General features: G+C 41.9%; 1 protein-coding gene across 1 annotated transcript; it reads right to left on the reverse strand.

The window, feature by feature from the left end:
- Window positions 1-8,986: 8,986 nt before the first annotated feature.
- On the reverse strand, window positions 8,987-17,175 carry LOC136428973 (fibrinogen-like protein 1). Its single transcript, XM_066418823.1, has 8 exons — window positions 16,865-17,175; window positions 15,902-16,058; window positions 13,301-13,414; window positions 12,254-12,445; window positions 11,587-11,658; window positions 10,078-10,172; window positions 9,744-9,819; window positions 8,987-9,285 (listed from the first exon to the last, which is right to left on the reverse strand). The coding sequence occupies exons 1-8, from the start codon at window positions 17,111-17,113 to the stop codon at window positions 9,152-9,154; spliced, it is 1,089 nt and encodes a 362-aa protein (XP_066274920.1). The 5' UTR covers window positions 17,114-17,175; the 3' UTR covers window positions 8,987-9,151.
- Between the last annotated feature and the right edge of the window lie 569 nt (window positions 17,176-17,744).

Below are 17,744 nucleotides of genomic sequence, written 5' to 3' on the forward strand. Positions count from 1 at the left end.
TACTAACATAATTCCGCCAGGGTACATATTTCCGCCACCCTGAAAAGATACGTCCAAGTAGATCTCCAGCCCATCGTCCCCTAGTATAATCCTGTATATCTAAACTGTGCATACCTGGGAGTGCTGCGCTAGAGATCTCTCAAACCCACGGTTTTTCAAAGTGGCGGATTTATGTAACCTGGCGGATTAATGTTAATGGAGGTTACATTTACACGTAAACACCCTCGGCGTGCCTCTGTCGACCTTGGGTAGATCAAACAGTTACAATTACTACGGTCTGACGTACACACACTGAAGCCACCCAACAGGTTTTCGACAAAATTCGGACGGCCATTTTTAACGCTGACGTCTGTACACATAAGTCAACACCATATATATCGACAACGTTTGTAGAGTTTATATTGCAACTCTATTGGACTCCGAAGGATCTGCAGCTGTGTTTGGATAACATGGAAGTTCTAGGGACTCTACTGTTCACCGTGATGGCGATGGTGGCCATGTGTGAAGGCCAACCCGCCTGGTTTAAAGATAAAGAGAACGAACGTAAGTCGATAGTTCTGTGCATAACAACAGTAACAGTAATACAGTATATCTATCGTAATGCATACATAGAAACTACAGTATGCGTAAGTCTTAATCACAACAGATCCGATATTCTTAACTGTGTATGACGCTTACCTAAGACAACGAGTAAGATTGATTTCATATTCTTTCTTGAAGATTTCGTATCTGCTTACTATGATATTCTTTTCACGGTTATGAAAAGTGCTGAAAACGCTTATGGCGGCCAAGAACCTGAAACTGAACCAGAAAGAGGAAAAGGGCTTGAAGAATGTTATTGACGACGTCGAAGAGGGCAGGGATCCGGAGAAAGAGTCGATACTACATTTATGTTCCCGTGTTTTTGAAGTTGCCAAAGTGCTCTATCACATTGGTTGTGCGATAGGTTTCTGTCTAAGTGCCTAGACCAGGGACTGTTCCCCCTCTCCGTTTTACTAAAGCAAATTGAGGACGGGCTTCTACTCGTATCCCACGGGCTTCTATCGAATGAATCGAACGCGCTTCGAATATTGGAATAAAAGATCGCTCGAAAACTCGATACCAGATGATTCGAACATTCGAATACCAGTCGTGCATGTCACTTCTGTGTCAGAAAATGGCTGGCGTAGATCCTTGTAGACGATGGATCGTGTTATATCTGTATCTACATAGCCGGTATAACCGTCCTTCGGCGTAACACACCAGCTTCGCAGAATTACACTGAACGGCCTGTCACACCGAACTTTTGCACATCTGACTGCAACCGTTCTTTAAAGCTATTCAGTGAAGATGTCCCTATAGTATTTGATGACAACGAGTTCCATTCTACTATGGTTCTCGGGAAATACGAATTTTTGAACACATCAATCCTTGATTGATACTTAAAGGCATGACTATTTCTTGTCCTTTTCTGAGCTGGTATTAACTTATCAGTCGGTACGTCTACAAGTTTATAGCCTCGTTGACATTACTATGACGAATGTGACCGCGCCTTCTCATCAATTATATCTGACGTGGCATCTTTGGTGAAACATGAATGCGGTTCCATGAAAACATGGACAACCAGAAAAGCCTAAATCCAAAACCGTGAGTCGTCAAATCAATCTGTCGATAGCGTTGTCGCCTGCATTAAATACGTCATCAAAAATATTGCCACACGTCAAAACAAATTTGGCAATCACAGTAGAAAATGGGACCATTATACCATTTCTAATGCCATTTGACAGTAAGCAAAAAACAACTATTGATTTTGTCATTGTATGTACATTCGTATGCCATGTTCGCTATTCATATGTAATTTGGGTTTTTTATTTATCTAAAGATAGAAAGGTTCTTAAAAACGAAGTTAATATCCGTATTTTTGTTCAAGCTGCTCGATTACTAGTAATTCAAAGCATCATCCCATGATTTTTCTCAATGTGAAGAAATGATTTACATTTCGTGTCGAAAGAAATGCATAAAAATGTACAAAATCATAGGTGAAAGAAACGTCCAATTTGTGCATGACCTTTTTCAAACAAAAGACACTGTGTCCTACTGACTAACGTAACGGTCACATCACTGGACAATCATTTAACAGTTAATTAGACTAATTATTGCTGGAAGCATTGGCATTGCCTCTAGGCCAGTCATCATTCGGTTTATGGCGTGTTGTCAGTTCGGAGAGTGCTTGTCAAAATATGGTTGACAACTTTAGATGTTTAGAGCCTGTTAACGTTACCTGTTTTGGCGTGGGAGGCATTTTGTTTCACCTGACATTGAATGTCCCAGGAAAAGCAGAATTTACCCCCAAATTCTTCAGAGGACCGATAAAATCTGGTCTATGTGGACAGGATTCTTGATGCTTGTGTCCATGGGAAAATTATCAAAGAAAGTGCTCGCAAGAGGCGGTGACTTGTACAGGTTTGACAGTATATTCATGGCCAGGGCATCCTTCATGATTCAATATGTAAAGGTAGTCACTTGTGCAGGTCTGACTGTTCTAACAATGTGCATTTTCCACATCCCTACAGACGAAACCATCAGAATGGAGCTCGCGTACGCCTTCCGGAACCTCATGTCTCTGAACCCATACCAGGAGGAACAAAGTATGTTTCTATGCTATTTCGTTAATACTATTTCTCAGTATTAAAGGCTTCCTTGAATACATTGACACTTATGTTTTAAGCAAAGCGTTTTAGCCTCTTCCCTGTAGCCTTGCCCCATAAGCAATAGGAATTTGGGCCAAACGGCTACCTTAGCAGGATGAAGGTTAAGTGATATCAGATGGTTGACAATGCAATCGCACATAGTTTGTAATTAGCATATTGCTGTTGCACTAAACTGCCTATCTTTTATGTGTACATTTCTGATTTTGTGACATATTAACTTCTACTTTGACTGATGATTTCTACAAATTTAGACAGAAATGTAACGTTATAGTGCATCAAATGAATGATTGAATGTGTTTCACTGCATTGTATGTTAAGATTATATATCACCCCATTTATACACACAAAAAGAAAAGCTCTCTTATTTCATATTCTCTAAGCAGAGGTTTCGGTCGAGTGGGGTAGGAATGTCCGGGATTTTTTACGTTCCTCGAGAGAATACTTATTTCATACATTGGCCGCGATAACTTTCGATGTGGGTGTTAAAGACCACCCACATCATATTGTATCATCTTTTTACGGTGTCCTACGGGCTTCTACTTGTATCCCGCGGGCTTCTATCGAATGATTCGAACGGACTTCGAAAATTCGAAAACCAGATGATTCGAAAATTCGAATACCAGAATGGTTCGAAAATTCGAATACCAGATGATTCGAAAACTCGAATACCAGATTGAACTTCTGGCGCATTTCGCATTGACCTGTCCTGGACCTGGTGCCGAATCGTCCTGATCGGCTAGAGGCCGAACTGTCCAGATGCTAAACCGCCCGACATTCATCTTTGATAGGTGGTCTCATTCCATTGCACAAATATTCTACTTACAGTTAGGCAGGACTTCCGCCAGGCCCTCGGTGACGACCTGGCCAATGAAATCTTTGAAGAAGGCGAGAAGATTACGGAAGAGGAACTAAGAAGTACGTGGCAGTCTGTCGTTTCTTTGTGTAGTACCCGAGTATTAGTACCTAAAATATATATAAATAGTGGTGAAGTCACGTAAAATTCATAAGATGATAGCTTCAATCAACATACAACTGTTGTAATGCTTTTCTTCAAATTGGGAATGAATACGTTATGTTAATGGATGCATCACAGCAGCTCGGTGTAGCCGTATTTGACTTCTTTGGAAACGGTCTGTCGAAAAAAAAATGGAAAGTACAAAAAAAAACCATCCTGCCACGAAATAAACATCAGGTGTGTGGTAAGTTATCATCTTTAACAAACGATTCTTTGTAGACATAACCGAACAGGAAAACGTTTAAACGTTTAACGTCGTTTCCACTCATCTTACACCATTGTTCAGTCTGTACTCAAGTCGGATTCATTCTATCGCAACACATACTTCCCAAACCTCTGGAAACATCTGTGTATATAAAGCATTTGATTTTTGTTTGTTATGTATGTATTTAGGTTATATTGCTGTGTGTATATTGCTTATCTATGGGCCAGTGAGTGCCTGAAACAAATAGATAACACTAATGAAAAATTATAAGATATGCTCCTAAAACCAATCCGTATGTGTATAACTGTTACTATGTCCTTGTGAACTTGTTTCAGAGAAACAACATGTTCAAAAAGATCTGGACTTCAGTCGTCGAGAGAAAGGGGCCTGGAAGCACGTTGTGAGCGACGCTAAACGGGACCGTGACATGACTGACCACAGTGAGCTGTTATGTCTATCTATAATTCCTCTCGATGGCTCTGTCCTTGATTTTTGTCCTGTATTGCTACCTTTATTGTTGCACAGAATTGTTGAGTTTATCGTTACAAATTGTTGCCTTTATTCTTGCACAACATTGTTGCTTTTTTTCATTAAACTTTTATGTGTGTGGTGTGTGTGAGAGAGTGTGTGTGTGTGTGTCTCTGTGTGTTTGAGTGTGTGAGTGAGTGTGTGTGTTTGTATGTCTGCGAGTGAGTTCGTGTATGGGTATATGTGATGAATACACATATGTAAATATATATATATATATATATATATATATATATATATATATATATATATATATGTGTGTGTGTGTGTGTGTGTGTGTGTGTGTGTGCGTGTTTGTGTGTGTGTGTGTGCGTGCGTGTGTGTTTGTGTGTGTAAGTGTGTACGTGTGTGTGTATGTATGTACGTGCGTGCGCATGTGTGTGTGTGTGAACATTGTAAAATGTTGAGTAGCTGAAAGCGTACCGACAATCTGCACAATTCCTCAGTATTTACTTTGTTAAGCTAATGAAAATGAAGAGACGAAATGGGTAAAGGGAAGTGGCTTGTTTTGATACGTTTTTCACTTCTGAATTTTACAGATAAGAGTATCTTGAAAAGAATCACCATCGACGCATCAAAGATATATGCGCTGCCCCCTGAAGAGTTCGAGGCAGGTCGGTTGGTCCACGTTTACCTTTTTAAACTGTCCGCCCAAATATTCTGAGATTTTAAACACTACTGCGTATCCTTCAACTCGGTAAATGCCACCACATTGTCAACGTAGATGCCAACGTCGACAGCCTTTCTTTCTTTCTTTCCTTCTTCTTATTACGTTCTTATAACCTCATTAAGTTGAGGACTCCAAGCACGGTACGTAAGACGTACACGAGACTGTAAGGGTTTGGACCATCGCACACCGGGGCATGCCCCTACTCTTTTTCGAAAGGTGTGGTGGGTTCTTTAACGTTAGATCTTTTTGCTGGTCTTGATATTGTGTCTGAATTCAAAGTCATGTAGTTCTGTCGGTGTGATTCAAGGATTAAAAGACATTTAAATAAAAGTTCTAAGATCTCATATCTCTTTGAAATATCTAGTTTCTCGTACGTCTTGTTTAATCGTAGTTCTTTGATAATGCAAATATGGTTTTGATTCACATCACATGTGTCCGTTCTCACTCGACGGTGCATGTCAGTAGAATATGGAAAATGTGTAACTGCAAAAACACAGACAGACAGACAGACAGACAGATAGACCAAAAAACAATTTTGATCTGGAATGTCTGTCAGTTGTCACGTCAGGTTGATAAATTGCTTACTTCCTATCACTCTGGCAACGCTGACCTTTTACTTACTGTCACTCCTTTTCCATGTGTTAATTACGATGAACGTTATCATCTCCATAAAATATGGAGATATTGTTTTGGGCGTGTCTGTGTGTCTGTGTTTCCGGATTTTTTTAGTCAGCATAACTCAAGAATCTTTGAATGGATTATGATGATATTTGGTATGTGGGTAGGAGTTGGAAACACAAAGATCAAGGTCGATTTTGGGCCCCTGGTATGTGACCTTAGCAATGCAGAAGCACTTCCGTTTATTGTATCTTTTGACCTGGACGTGCTATGGTCATGATTTTTGGTGGCAGATGGCTTGTGATGTAAGGAAGAAGTGGTGTACGTTTGGCCGCCCCCTAGTTAGCATATGGAAAATACATAATGCGGAAACAAAGACAAACAGACGCATCGAAAATGACACTGTTTCACCGAGGTATTTCTTGTCTTTAAACAGAAAAAGCAATGCTGGTAATGTCCTATGGTCCGGAGACGGCGCAGAGAATGCTCGACGGCATCCGTGTGGTTCATGACGAGGTGAAAAGCAAAGGTAGGATATCCGCCACCAAAACGTACCCCCAAACTAACCGAAAAGAAAACTAGAGCCCTGTTAACCTCTCAAAACTCACTCATTGTAGAAAAAGTGGGTCACTTCATCTTCCACTGCTTCCAAAAAAGAAGTCAAACCCAAAAGGCTTAGTATTCCGTAGCAGTTCTTAGATTAGTCACTTGTTCCACTTGTCACCATTGTTAACTTACACTGTATGTATACTTCTTCTATGCATTGTTTCATGTTGCAATTAGCCCTCGGGCAAGAACTTGCAAATAAAACAATTGTGATATAACAATGTGTTAACCTCTTCACCGTTTCAGCTCATGCGAAATCGGAAGCGGAAATGGCCATGAAACAGGTTTTGGCTGGAAAACTTCAGGAAGGAACGCATGACCAAGCAAACGCTGCAGCTGCAAACCCTGCACAAGCTGAAGCTACAATACCTAAAAAAGCACCTGCTGCAGCTGCAAACCCTGCACAAGCTGAAGCTGCAATACCTACAAAAGCACCTGCTGCAGCTGCGGACCCTGCACAAGGACACGATGAAGCTTCAAAACGTAAAAAAGCACAGGCCGGAGGTGCAAATTCTGTTCAAGTACAAAATGCAGCTGAAAACTCTGACCAAGTGGAGGGTGCAGGTGCAAAACGTACACAAGTACAGAATGCAGGTGCAAACCCTGCACATCCACAGAATGCAGCTGCAAGACCCGCACAAGTACAGAATGCAGGTGCAAAACGTACACAAGGACAAAATGCAGCTGCAAACCCTGGCCAAGTGCAGAATGCAGCTGCAAACCCTACACAAGCACCGAATGAAGCTGCAAACCCTGGACAAGTGGGGGATACAGGTCCAAAACGTACACAAGGACAGAATGCAGATGCAAAACGTACACAAGCACAGAATGAAGCTGCAAATCCTGGCCAAGTGCAGAATGCAGGTGCAAAACATACACAAGTACAGAATGCAGCTGCAAACCCTGACCAAGTACAGAGTGCAGCTGCAAAACATACACAAGGACAGAATGCAGGTGCAAAACGTACACAAGTACAGAATGCAGCTGCAAACCCAGCTACAGGACAGAACGATGCAAAACCCGCAAAACCCGCTGCTCAAGCGCCACCGCAAGCTGCAGAACGTACACGCGGAAAGACTACAAAAGGACAATCCGCCCAACTGCAGACTAAAGGGGCAACACCTACTGAAGTGCAGGATGTAGGCACAGATGCTACCTAAACGTGGACATAGAAACTTACCTCAAGGCCCGGTTAACACACGCAAGGAGAACCCTAGGACACTCAAGTAGCGTTTTCTAGTAGGAAAACTCCACCTGAGCAGCCCAAAGCTCCTCACACACAGCCCCGAGTCGACTCCGAGTGTTGTGTGTAAATCGAGCCAACGAAATAGGCAAGCACATAAAATTGCTTTGTTATTAGAAAAGATACTAAAACCCACAATAAGCCCCACCGGAAATAATGAGAGATCATAATTAGACAATAGATGTAAAAAGCAATAAATGGATATGTAACGTTTATTCGATTGCAAATGACAGCTGTGTACATGGACTAGGCTTATTAACTTTTCTACTCAGCATAGTCGGTGACAACAAACACGGCGTACTTAAGAATGCATGATACGAGTAGTGAAAAGTCCGTCCAAAGTTAGGGCACGTCCCAAGTTAGGGCACCCCCTTAGGGCACCCCCATTAGATGCCAAACCTCAGGATGTATAAGTACATCTATCAATCTCTTATATACAGATTCACCATTGGCAGGTTTACGACGTACATATTTAGACTACACGTGTTAACATGTAAATCATATAACACTTGTGCAAGTTAATATTTCTTAAGAATGAAATCCAAGATTTTTTAAAGTTAAGTTAATTCTAATAAAGGTTCGTTGCAAAGATCAGTCTAGTGGACTGTATGCCTATAAATCATTTCCTCTTAGTGACACGTGGCGATTAATGCTACCGCTGCGCAATGGATCGTCTTTAGACGATATAAATGGTCAGTTCGTTTACCTGAAGTTATGCGCAACGGGCGATATGTTAAAATGGTGCATCGGTGTCAGCTTTCTTTGGGTGGGGCTAGCGGACAAAAAAACTGGGCATATGATAAAACGGTCACAATCTGCCCCACCAACCTCTGCTTGGAGAGTTCATTCATTCATTCATATGCTCTCACCTAACCCTCATCAGTCGGTTAGTGGAGAGCATAGGAGCCTCAGTAAACTAACTAGGATTGCTCTTAGACTAAAATAAGATACACTGACATGCAGATGACATTGTTCGTGTATTTGTTTAATCAAGTTGGTACATCTGAAAAATGTAGTGTGCTACTTTGATTAGAAAATGGGTAATAATTGTCAGTTACATTGTCCTGAAGATGTAACAAAATCAATTAGGCCACAGCAAGTAAATTTTATGGATGACATCTTCGGCAGACTTAAAATCTATTGTAAGAGAGTGAAAAAAGATAGGCAAGAAAAGGTGCCGAAATTTTAGAAATAGAGACCATTGCAGCGACAAAATTTGACGTTCTTTCATTGAAAAAGTACAGGAAGTCACACCAGTGTGGTAGCCGTAGCCCAGTATCACTACAACCACACTAGTTTCACTTCTACAACTTCACTCAAGGCACTCAGAGGGAAACGAAGTTTCTTGTTGATTTTTCGAAATCAAGTCAGAGATTGCCATTTATGTGAGCGTGGATGTCATCCCGTCATCCGCTGTACAGTTTACATACTAGTAGTGTGGCTTTATGGGGGAAATTATAAAGCTCTAGAAAATCAAGAGTTTAAACGAAATCGACAAAACGTCAAGGAGAAAACTTGTAACCCCTGATAGCGTCTTTACAAACGTCCGCTGCTGGCATGATGACCTTGGAGGACCTCAGTAGACAAATTTGAAGTCGCTCCGCCTGACCTTGAAAGAGATCTTCTTGAGTTTCTCGTAGCCCCTCCACGGCATCCAGTTGATGGTCTGCACCTCCATATCTGCCTTCTTAGTCTTGTCAAGTTGTTTTCCTGAGAAAATAAAAGTGTACCGTCTTTGTTTTCATGGTTAAAACTTGGTTAAGATATGTAAAGTACTGATACGATATGTAAAGACAATTATGTCATACCCGGACCGCAAAAACGTTCGATACGGGTTTTCCGGACCAGGTGATAACTTTGGGTTATCACACGGGCTTCGATAGAATGCATTTCGAGTGCCCCGCTGCCGAAAATTCGAATACTGGATTCGGTCGTTGGAATGTGCGGCTGTTACAATTTTTTTGTTCGAGGACACCAACTATTCTCAAGGATTATAAGATAATAGGCCCCCTAGTGGCTTTTCATGGTACTGCAGCAGGACTTCCGGTATTGATATCTCGTTATTCGGTCATTAACAAACGTGATTAAGCTATAGAAAGTATTCATGAATATGAGTGCGTTTGTTTGTTTGTCTGTTTTGTTTTGTTTTGTTAAGAGTCTGTCCTTACCAGTGGGATGAGCTGAGTAGCCCTTCTCGTGGTACCACCAGCCTCCAGTCGCTACAACAGCCCAGTCTATTTTAGTCTGAAGGAAAATGTAAAGTTAAAGTTAAGATCCTTCCTTTCGGTGCCCATCTCCGTTTCCATCTTAGGCCACACAGGGTACAACTACATGTAATTTTGCACATCTAGCTCCAAGCGTTGTTTATAGCTATCTGAGTGTCGATGCTGAACTTGGTAGTAACGAAAAGAAAATAAATTACACGGTTTTGTTGGAAAATGTGCTAAATGAGCACCTAGAATGATTCTAATGTCAGGTGTTGTAAGCTGCATAGAAACTTACGTTCCCGTCGTTGTCTTTCCCTTTGACGCTGAAAGGTTTTCCGTTGTGGAGGAAGAGTGCATCCCCGGCCGTGCTGCTCTCCTCGTCGTACTTTCCTAAACACGATATTAATGAATGAATGAATGAATGACCGAAATCGTTTGTAACGATTAATGCTATCAAATGTTTTTTATCAAATCTTGTGTTTATATGCAGAAAGTTATTTTATATTGTAACACCTTATAATGATTGTATATTCATGTATTTTATTAATGTGGCTCTCCTAACATGGAGGAATAAAGAAAGGAAAGGAAGGAAATGAATGAATGAATGAATGAATGAAGACCTTTATTGTACATTCGTGCCCCGAGGGGCTAGATACAGGTCGTTTAAATAGACCTAACTAACATGTAAGTGACATATACAGTGAAATATATACAGTAGAAAGTTTAAACATACATGGTAGACGAAAGTGTCAAGGCACGGGGAATGTTTTTAATCGTTCGTTCGTTCGTTCGTTCGTTCGTTCAGATCCTTGTAATGCCTAGTGGCACATAGGTCAGCAAATGTCCTTGTTGAAAATGTGCCAGGGTATAGATATTTTTACAGCGAGGGGTTGCTAGCCCTTCTCCGAGCCAATGGTTGACTTTTATTTTCCTGCTTTCTGTCCATCTCCCACTGGCACAGTATGTATGTATGTTTTACATGACAGACCACGTGGTCTTATGCTACATGCTTACACAGTATAATATACAATAAATTAAATCACTTTATGCTATTGACTTTGGCATTCCACATCCGCCTGTTTCTTGCTTTTCTAGCTAAGTGTTCGAAAGGTAAGTGTTAAGTGTAAGTGGCACAGTCATTATGCAACAGTTGCGAGATGAAGTAACTTTAAATTCATGACCTAAATTACTCTAAACTGAGTGCAGAAGTTCTCATGTACATCCTTATTACTCGTATATGTAAAATATGTGGAACGAACACATCCCTTAAGGTCTCATTCCTAGGTTTTTCGCCTCATAGGCTTACATGTTATAAAACGTGTTTTACATGGGCGCGTTCGTAATGAAGCTATAGGAAATGCACCGAGGTCATTCATTCTCTGTTGAGCACATTTACCCTGGATCATGTGAAAAAATTGCCAACTACCAGTTGGCATACAATTCCTTTTTATGGCAATCACAAACTGCACTTAGCTACACCCCCAAAAAAGGCACTTTCCAGCTGATAGCGCACGGCCGCATCACCCGAAATGCAAGGCTGTGGACGTCCGGCCTTGCGCGCGGCTGCCGAACTTAACCTGCTAATTTCTTCAGGTACAAACAAGCTTTCATCAGTTTGACGCTTGTGATCAGTTGGGCTGGCTAAAATGGAATTTCCCACCGATATAAACACACGTTCATGCAGCCGTTAAGTTTTTTTGGGTACGGACTCTTTACACGCGGAGTAACTCATGAATGAGACCTTAACAGATCAATTTGTTAAAACCTGTAGTTATGACTGAACGCCGCTGTTTTCTGTACTCACCAATGGTGAGCTTGAAGTTGCTGGCTGCATCTCCAACCTTGAACTCCTTGTACATCGCTGTGGCCTTCGCATCTTGATGCACACAAACACAAAATTTACATGTAGTCTTTTTTTTATTTTTTAAATTTAAAAAAAAATGTCTTTATTTGGTTTTTCAAAATTTGATGAAAAATACTATAAGTGAACCATCCAGCCAGAACTGATATTGTACAGATAATGTGAAATGATATATAATAATAATAACAAAAGTTCGGAGTAACCTTAGTAACCAAGTAATCTTAGTAGTACGTCATTATACCCTTAGGGCCACAAAGGGGCCAATCTTCCAGGGTGCGTACATTCATATTTACATATCACATACACAAACACTGTTACATAAACAATTCCAGGGTCAAAATACATGCAAATTACACATCAACAATCTAAAATCATTCGTCTTTCACAATCTTGATAACCCTACCCACAAACTGTCCAACACCATCATCAAGAGTCTTAAAATCATAAATCATTGTTAATGTATATCATTACTATATCATCATTATGACCATGAATAAAGACCAACATCATCATCACTATAAACTATTACTATGTATTATCTGTTATCATTTATTATCAAATATCAATTGAATAATTCAAATCATTGAATAAAGAATAAACAACCAGATACCATCGAAATCCTCCATCTCCACCATCAGCTGGTACGTCCCCTGCTGGGTCAGCTTGGTCATGTGGTCCAGGCCCAGGATGAAGTTCGGGTCAGTCGGGCTGTCGAACCCTTTCTTGTACGCCGCGAGGTCCTTGTCGAAGTCCACCACCTTGGTCTGGGTCGCGTCCCTCTCAAGAATAACAGTCCAGCCTCCTGTGGAAACAAAAAGAAGGTGTTGGATATAGGAGATTCTTTATACACAACCAGGTATTGATCTCACCTGCTGACGTTTTGATGTCTATCAGACACCTTCTTCAGAGCTTCTGACTGGAGTACTGCTTCTCACCGCTATAAGTAGCCGATGTAGGCGGCGCTTTTGCGGTGTCTGATAGACATCGAAACATTAGCAGGTGAGATCAATACATGGATGTGTTCAAAGAATCTCCTATATCCTATATTCTACCAACCTGATGAAATTATTTTCGGAAAAATAAGGTGTTGCCTTATGTAATCTTATTTATTTATTTATTGGTTCAGCATGTACATGCCAGAGTTGCCCAACTAGCCGGAGGCTATTACTAAGGCCGAACCCATGTGCGGTTATAGGACTATAGGTTTTGAACCACTCACACCGGGGCATGCCCCTACTGTTTTTCGAAAGGTGTGGTGGGTTCTTTTACGTGCGCGGGGTGTGGCTCTCCCCAAACACGGGACCTCCATTTAACGTCCTATATGAGGGACGTCCCTAACCCTAGATGAGCTAGGTACTATTTACACCTGAGTGTAAGTGAGGAAAGTCGTGTTGTTAAGTGCCTTTCCCAAGGGCACAACATCGGGACGCATGTCCAGACATGTCTTGGGGCAGCCCTGGTTCGAACTCGGGTTCCCTTGTTTGACAGTCGAATGTTCTATCCATTACGCCACACGACGCCACTAGTAATCTTATGTCACGGTTTCCTAGCACAATACTTCCGAAAAGTAATATGGAGCAAGTTTCTTTATGTTTTCATTCTATCATGTCCGCCGCGTGAGAAAGGTGTGTTGATTATAAAAACGGAATGTTCTCACCGTTCATGGTCTCCATGTCACACTTGACGGGAGTCTTCACGGTGTTTCCCTTGATCTTAATCTGGTACTGTCCGCTCTTGACCGAGGGATCCGTGATCTTGATGTTACCACAATCTGAAATATAAAAACGATGGATCCATCTTACAAAACTCGATGAATAGATTAGATGATTCTCGCGCTGTCTCGCGTTTTAACGATACCATGGAAACATTACAAGCCTTCACGCACAGTGGAGGCTATTCCGACCTTCTTCAGACCATAGCTAGAGTTAAAGGAAAGCTACACAAAAAATTGAAAATCATACTATGCTATGCTTAATATATCCCAAAGTCAAGTTCTTTCACATAAGTCCGTCATAGTTCTTGCATTTTTTACCGTTTGCAACTTATGCCGTGCTGACGCCTTCTCACCTGATAATTATGGTACATTGAACACTGACGTCATATGATTCAATCATCAGGTGAAAAATTTAGAACACTGACGTCATATAATTCAATCATCAGGTGAGATTATCGCCTTCTCACCTGATAATTGGTCAGTGGTCAGTGTACCATAATTATCAGGTGAGAAGGCGAATATATTAAGCATAGCATAGTCGGATTTTCAATTTTTTGTGTAGCTTTCCTTTAAGCCTCTATCACCTCTTGACCTAGCCTCCGTTGCAGTACTTCCCACAGCGATTTTTTCCCAATTTCTTTGGGGGGGGGGGGGTGCCGCGTATCTGCTTGGGATCCTGTATCCGCCGTGCCCCTGGCCGCCGTGCCCCTGTGTCCGCCGTGCCCCTGTGTCCGCCGTGCCCATGTGTCCGCCGTGCCCCTGTGTCCGCTGTTGGGGACACAGCGGACACAGGGGCACGGCGGATTCAGGATCCCAAGCAGATACGCGGCGCCCCACCCCCCCCCCCAAAAAAAAAATGAAAAAAAAACTCTGTGGGAAGGACTGCAACGGAGGCTATCTTGACCGAGAATCCATGATCTTAATTCCACCACAATGTGAAATTTAAAAATGCCTGATCCATCTTACAAAAGTCGTCTAGTAGATTAGATGACTTGCTGTCTCACCACTGCTTCTCTAAAAAACTTCTGAGATCTTTTCGAGTCATCATATTTAAGATCTTTTCTAAACATATTTTGATGTATTTTCAAAGTATCTTGAGATACTTTCGAAGCATCTTGACATTTTGCAATGCATCTGGAGATTGTTTAAAAACATGTCAAGATTAAGCAAAAGCATCCTAGAATTTAGCACAAAATATGAACATTTTTCGATCTTTAATGAAGCGTGAAGACCCCCCCCCCCTCCACTGAGGCTCATTATAATCCGTTGTTTTCCAATGAATATCAGATGTTCAAGTTAAATCTGTAAAATATTAGAAGACTAAAGTCCAAAGCGCTCTGCTCAGTCCAAAATCAATCTACCATGTTCTTTATCTTCTAATCATCTCCTTAATTGTACAAATAGTAGGTAGGACCAACTGTCCCCTCGCATGCGCAGTGGTCATTCCGGCCATTGTTGGTCACCCTGTACCTTGTACTTTGTATTTTGGCTTGCAAATAATTCCGCTAATCTGAGTTGAGTTGAGTTGAGTTAGCAAAACATCACGGTTCCGATAACCTACGGTGACCCGATCGAAGTCTAGCCCATTGTTCGAGTGAGGAGTACAAATAAATGGTTCATTCAATTTAGTAAAGGTATCAATGTACATGTTCGTCAATTACTAGTTGTTAGTGATGCTATTATTAGCCAATAATACTGCTTTTGTCCTTTGGTTAATGTCATTGCCACCAGAGCTGAGTACAAATAAATGGTCCATACAAGTTGGTAAAGGTAGATATATAGATATAGGATGTTTATCAATTATTAATAGTTGATGCTATGAATGGCCAATGATACTGCTTTTACCTTTAGGATACTGTCAATGCACCGGTTTATCTGCTTGGAGATTATATGAATTGCACGTCGCATACGTGAGATCGCCTTTCAAAACGTCCCCGTTGGCTGCAACACTCTGGCAAATTATTCAACTCATTTGGCCTATCTTACCGGTGCAATGGGGTGCCCGCCTTGCGCACGGCAGGTCGTGAGTTCGATCCCCGTGATGTTTTTCTAACTTTAGAAATGGTACATATACTGCTTTCTCTGCTTCGCACTCAGCATTTGGGAAAGAGTATGGAAGTTAAACACACACATCACTACCAGCGGACCAGCCCCCTGCTGTAGAGACTTGCACAAAGTTGTGTGGCCCAAGGGCAGCGAATCGGAGATGGGCGCTACCATATGCTCCACCAAGTGGCGCGGGAGGACTTTTAAAAAACTCTTTGGACAATTTCTGTCATTCAAGTTACCTACGGAGTCGGTAGCCTCTACCAGGCCCCGCGGATGGCTGAAAAAAGTAATAGAAATTGGCCAAATAGAGAAGGGAGTCGGCTACGGAGAGAGAGAGTACATGACGCAAAGTGTAACTTCTATAGCGGACTAATTATAACTTCTCTGGCATGTTGTCCGTCTATTTGGCCAATTTCTACGATTTTTCCAGCGACCTGTGGAGCCTGGTAGAGGCTACGGAGTCGGGTAGAAGGTAACGAATCGCACTTCACCTACCTGGGAAATCGCCTTTCGAGACGTCTCCCTGCTTTTTCGGCGGCTTGTCCACCACCTTCAACTCGCCCTTCTTCCTCTTTATCTTTCCCTCCAGAGTCCTCACTAATATCTTGAGTTTGTCCAGCTTAGCCTCCAACATCTTAGAAGCCTCTTCTTCCTGTTGGATCCAAGAAAAAGATGAGCGTTTAGCACAAAATCTTTGTGTACTTTCAAATGTAATTTGTTTATCAGAAGTCATCACATAACGTTACAGTGAAACCTGTACAAGTGACGACCTCTACATAAGGACCGCCTGGCCATTGATAAACAGTCAAGCCTGTACAAGTAACCACCTCTACACAAGGACCACCTGGCCATTGATATACAGTAAAACCGGTACAGGTGACCATCTCTACATAAGGACCACCTGGCCATTGATATACAGTCAAAAATGTAAAAGTAACCACCTCTACATAAGGACCACCTGGACATTGATATACATTCAAACTTGTACAAGTGACCACCTCTACATAAGGACCACCTGGCCATTGGTAAACAGTCAAACCTGTACAAGTGACCACCTCTACGTAAGGACCACCTGGCCATTGATATACAGTCAAAGCTATACAAGGTTAAACACCTTTGCATAAGGACCACCTGGCCATTGATATACAGTCAAACTTGTACAAGTGACCACCTCTACATAAGGACCACCTGGCCATTGATAAACAGTCAAACCTGTACAAGTGACCACCTCTACGTAAGGACCTCCTGGCCATTGATATACAGTCAAACCTGTACAAGTGACCGCCTCTACATAAGGATCACCTGGCCATTGTAACCACTTTTTGGTGGTCCCTGAGATAGTTTTCCCCATTGACACAAGCATCAAGAAGCCTATCTACAGGGACCACCTGTCTACATAGACCGGTGCCCAGTGTTGTCTTCTTGGGCAGGTTTGACTGTACGAAAGAGGACCCTTACCACAAGAGCCATGGCCTCTATCATGTTGATCGTCACGTCCTGCTGGGTCGTCTCCTTCTTCACATTCGCCTGCAAAGCCACCAACTTGGCGTCGGTCTTTGAAGGACAATTCGAACCGGCAAGATCGGCCGCAATGTTCTTGGCAAGCTCTGTGGCGAGTGGGGCAGGACATGCTCCATAGGCAAGCCCGTTGAGAGCGCTGAGAAGGAGAGTGCTGAGAAGGAGGAGCGCGGCTAGATAGGACCTCATCGTGCCTGAGTCTGCTCGGCAGGTACGTCGCACCTGACGTTACAGGGTCCGGCTGGATACCCTCAGATGAAGCACAAGTCACGGGGTACGTGTTGACATGGACCGAGCAAAGTTCAGGATTTGTGCATACGGTCATCGACACGTCAGCAGGTTAATATATTGTAGAATTGTGAATTATGCAACGAAGAGAGAGCAGCATCTAGACTGATCCTCCGTTCTATTCCTTTCTTTTATGACGTTATTCCATTGTTTTTCTATGTTATTTTATGTCACATTATTATTTCATTTATCTTGCTACTTGAAATCAGTTGTAAAAATTAGGTCCTCATTAGCATAATTTATTGTCAGGTGTATTTACCTGTTCTTAAGGTACCTACATCTCAAATATAACATCCGTACTATGAAACATAAGGTACATATAACTTTCTGCAATACCATTAGTAGAGCTACCACCCCACATCTACTTGGTTTGGGGCAGAAGAACCACCAGCTGTTGGGACTTGGGGAATACTTGTCCTAGATTCGACAGGTGCGACCTCAAAGCACATACCCACAATGGAGGAGTAGATATTCCTCATTACTTATGCAAATTCAGTCCAACTTTGCATAATTAGCGCTTCAGTTTGTACAT

This window comes from Branchiostoma lanceolatum, chromosome 2, assembly GCF_035083965.1.
Source record: "Branchiostoma lanceolatum isolate klBraLanc5 chromosome 2, klBraLanc5.hap2, whole genome shotgun sequence".
NCBI classification, from domain to species: domain Eukaryota; kingdom Metazoa; phylum Chordata; class Leptocardii; order Amphioxiformes; family Branchiostomatidae; genus Branchiostoma; species Branchiostoma lanceolatum.

Excerpts from the sequence above, each read along its gene's own strand:
- LOC136428973 (XM_066418823.1), bottom strand. The coding sequence starts at position 17,113 with ATGAGGTCCTATCTAGCCGCGCTCCTCCTTCTCAGCACTCTCCTTCTC. Across the intron at positions 13,415-15,901 it reads CTCGAAAGGCGATTTCCCAG|ATTGTGGTAACATCAAGATC; the intron begins GTAGGTGAAGTG and ends TTTATATTTCAG. Across the intron at positions 12,446-13,300 it reads TGACATGGAGACCATGAACG|GAGGCTGGACTGTTATTCTT; the intron begins GTGAGAACATTC and ends TTGTTTCCACAG.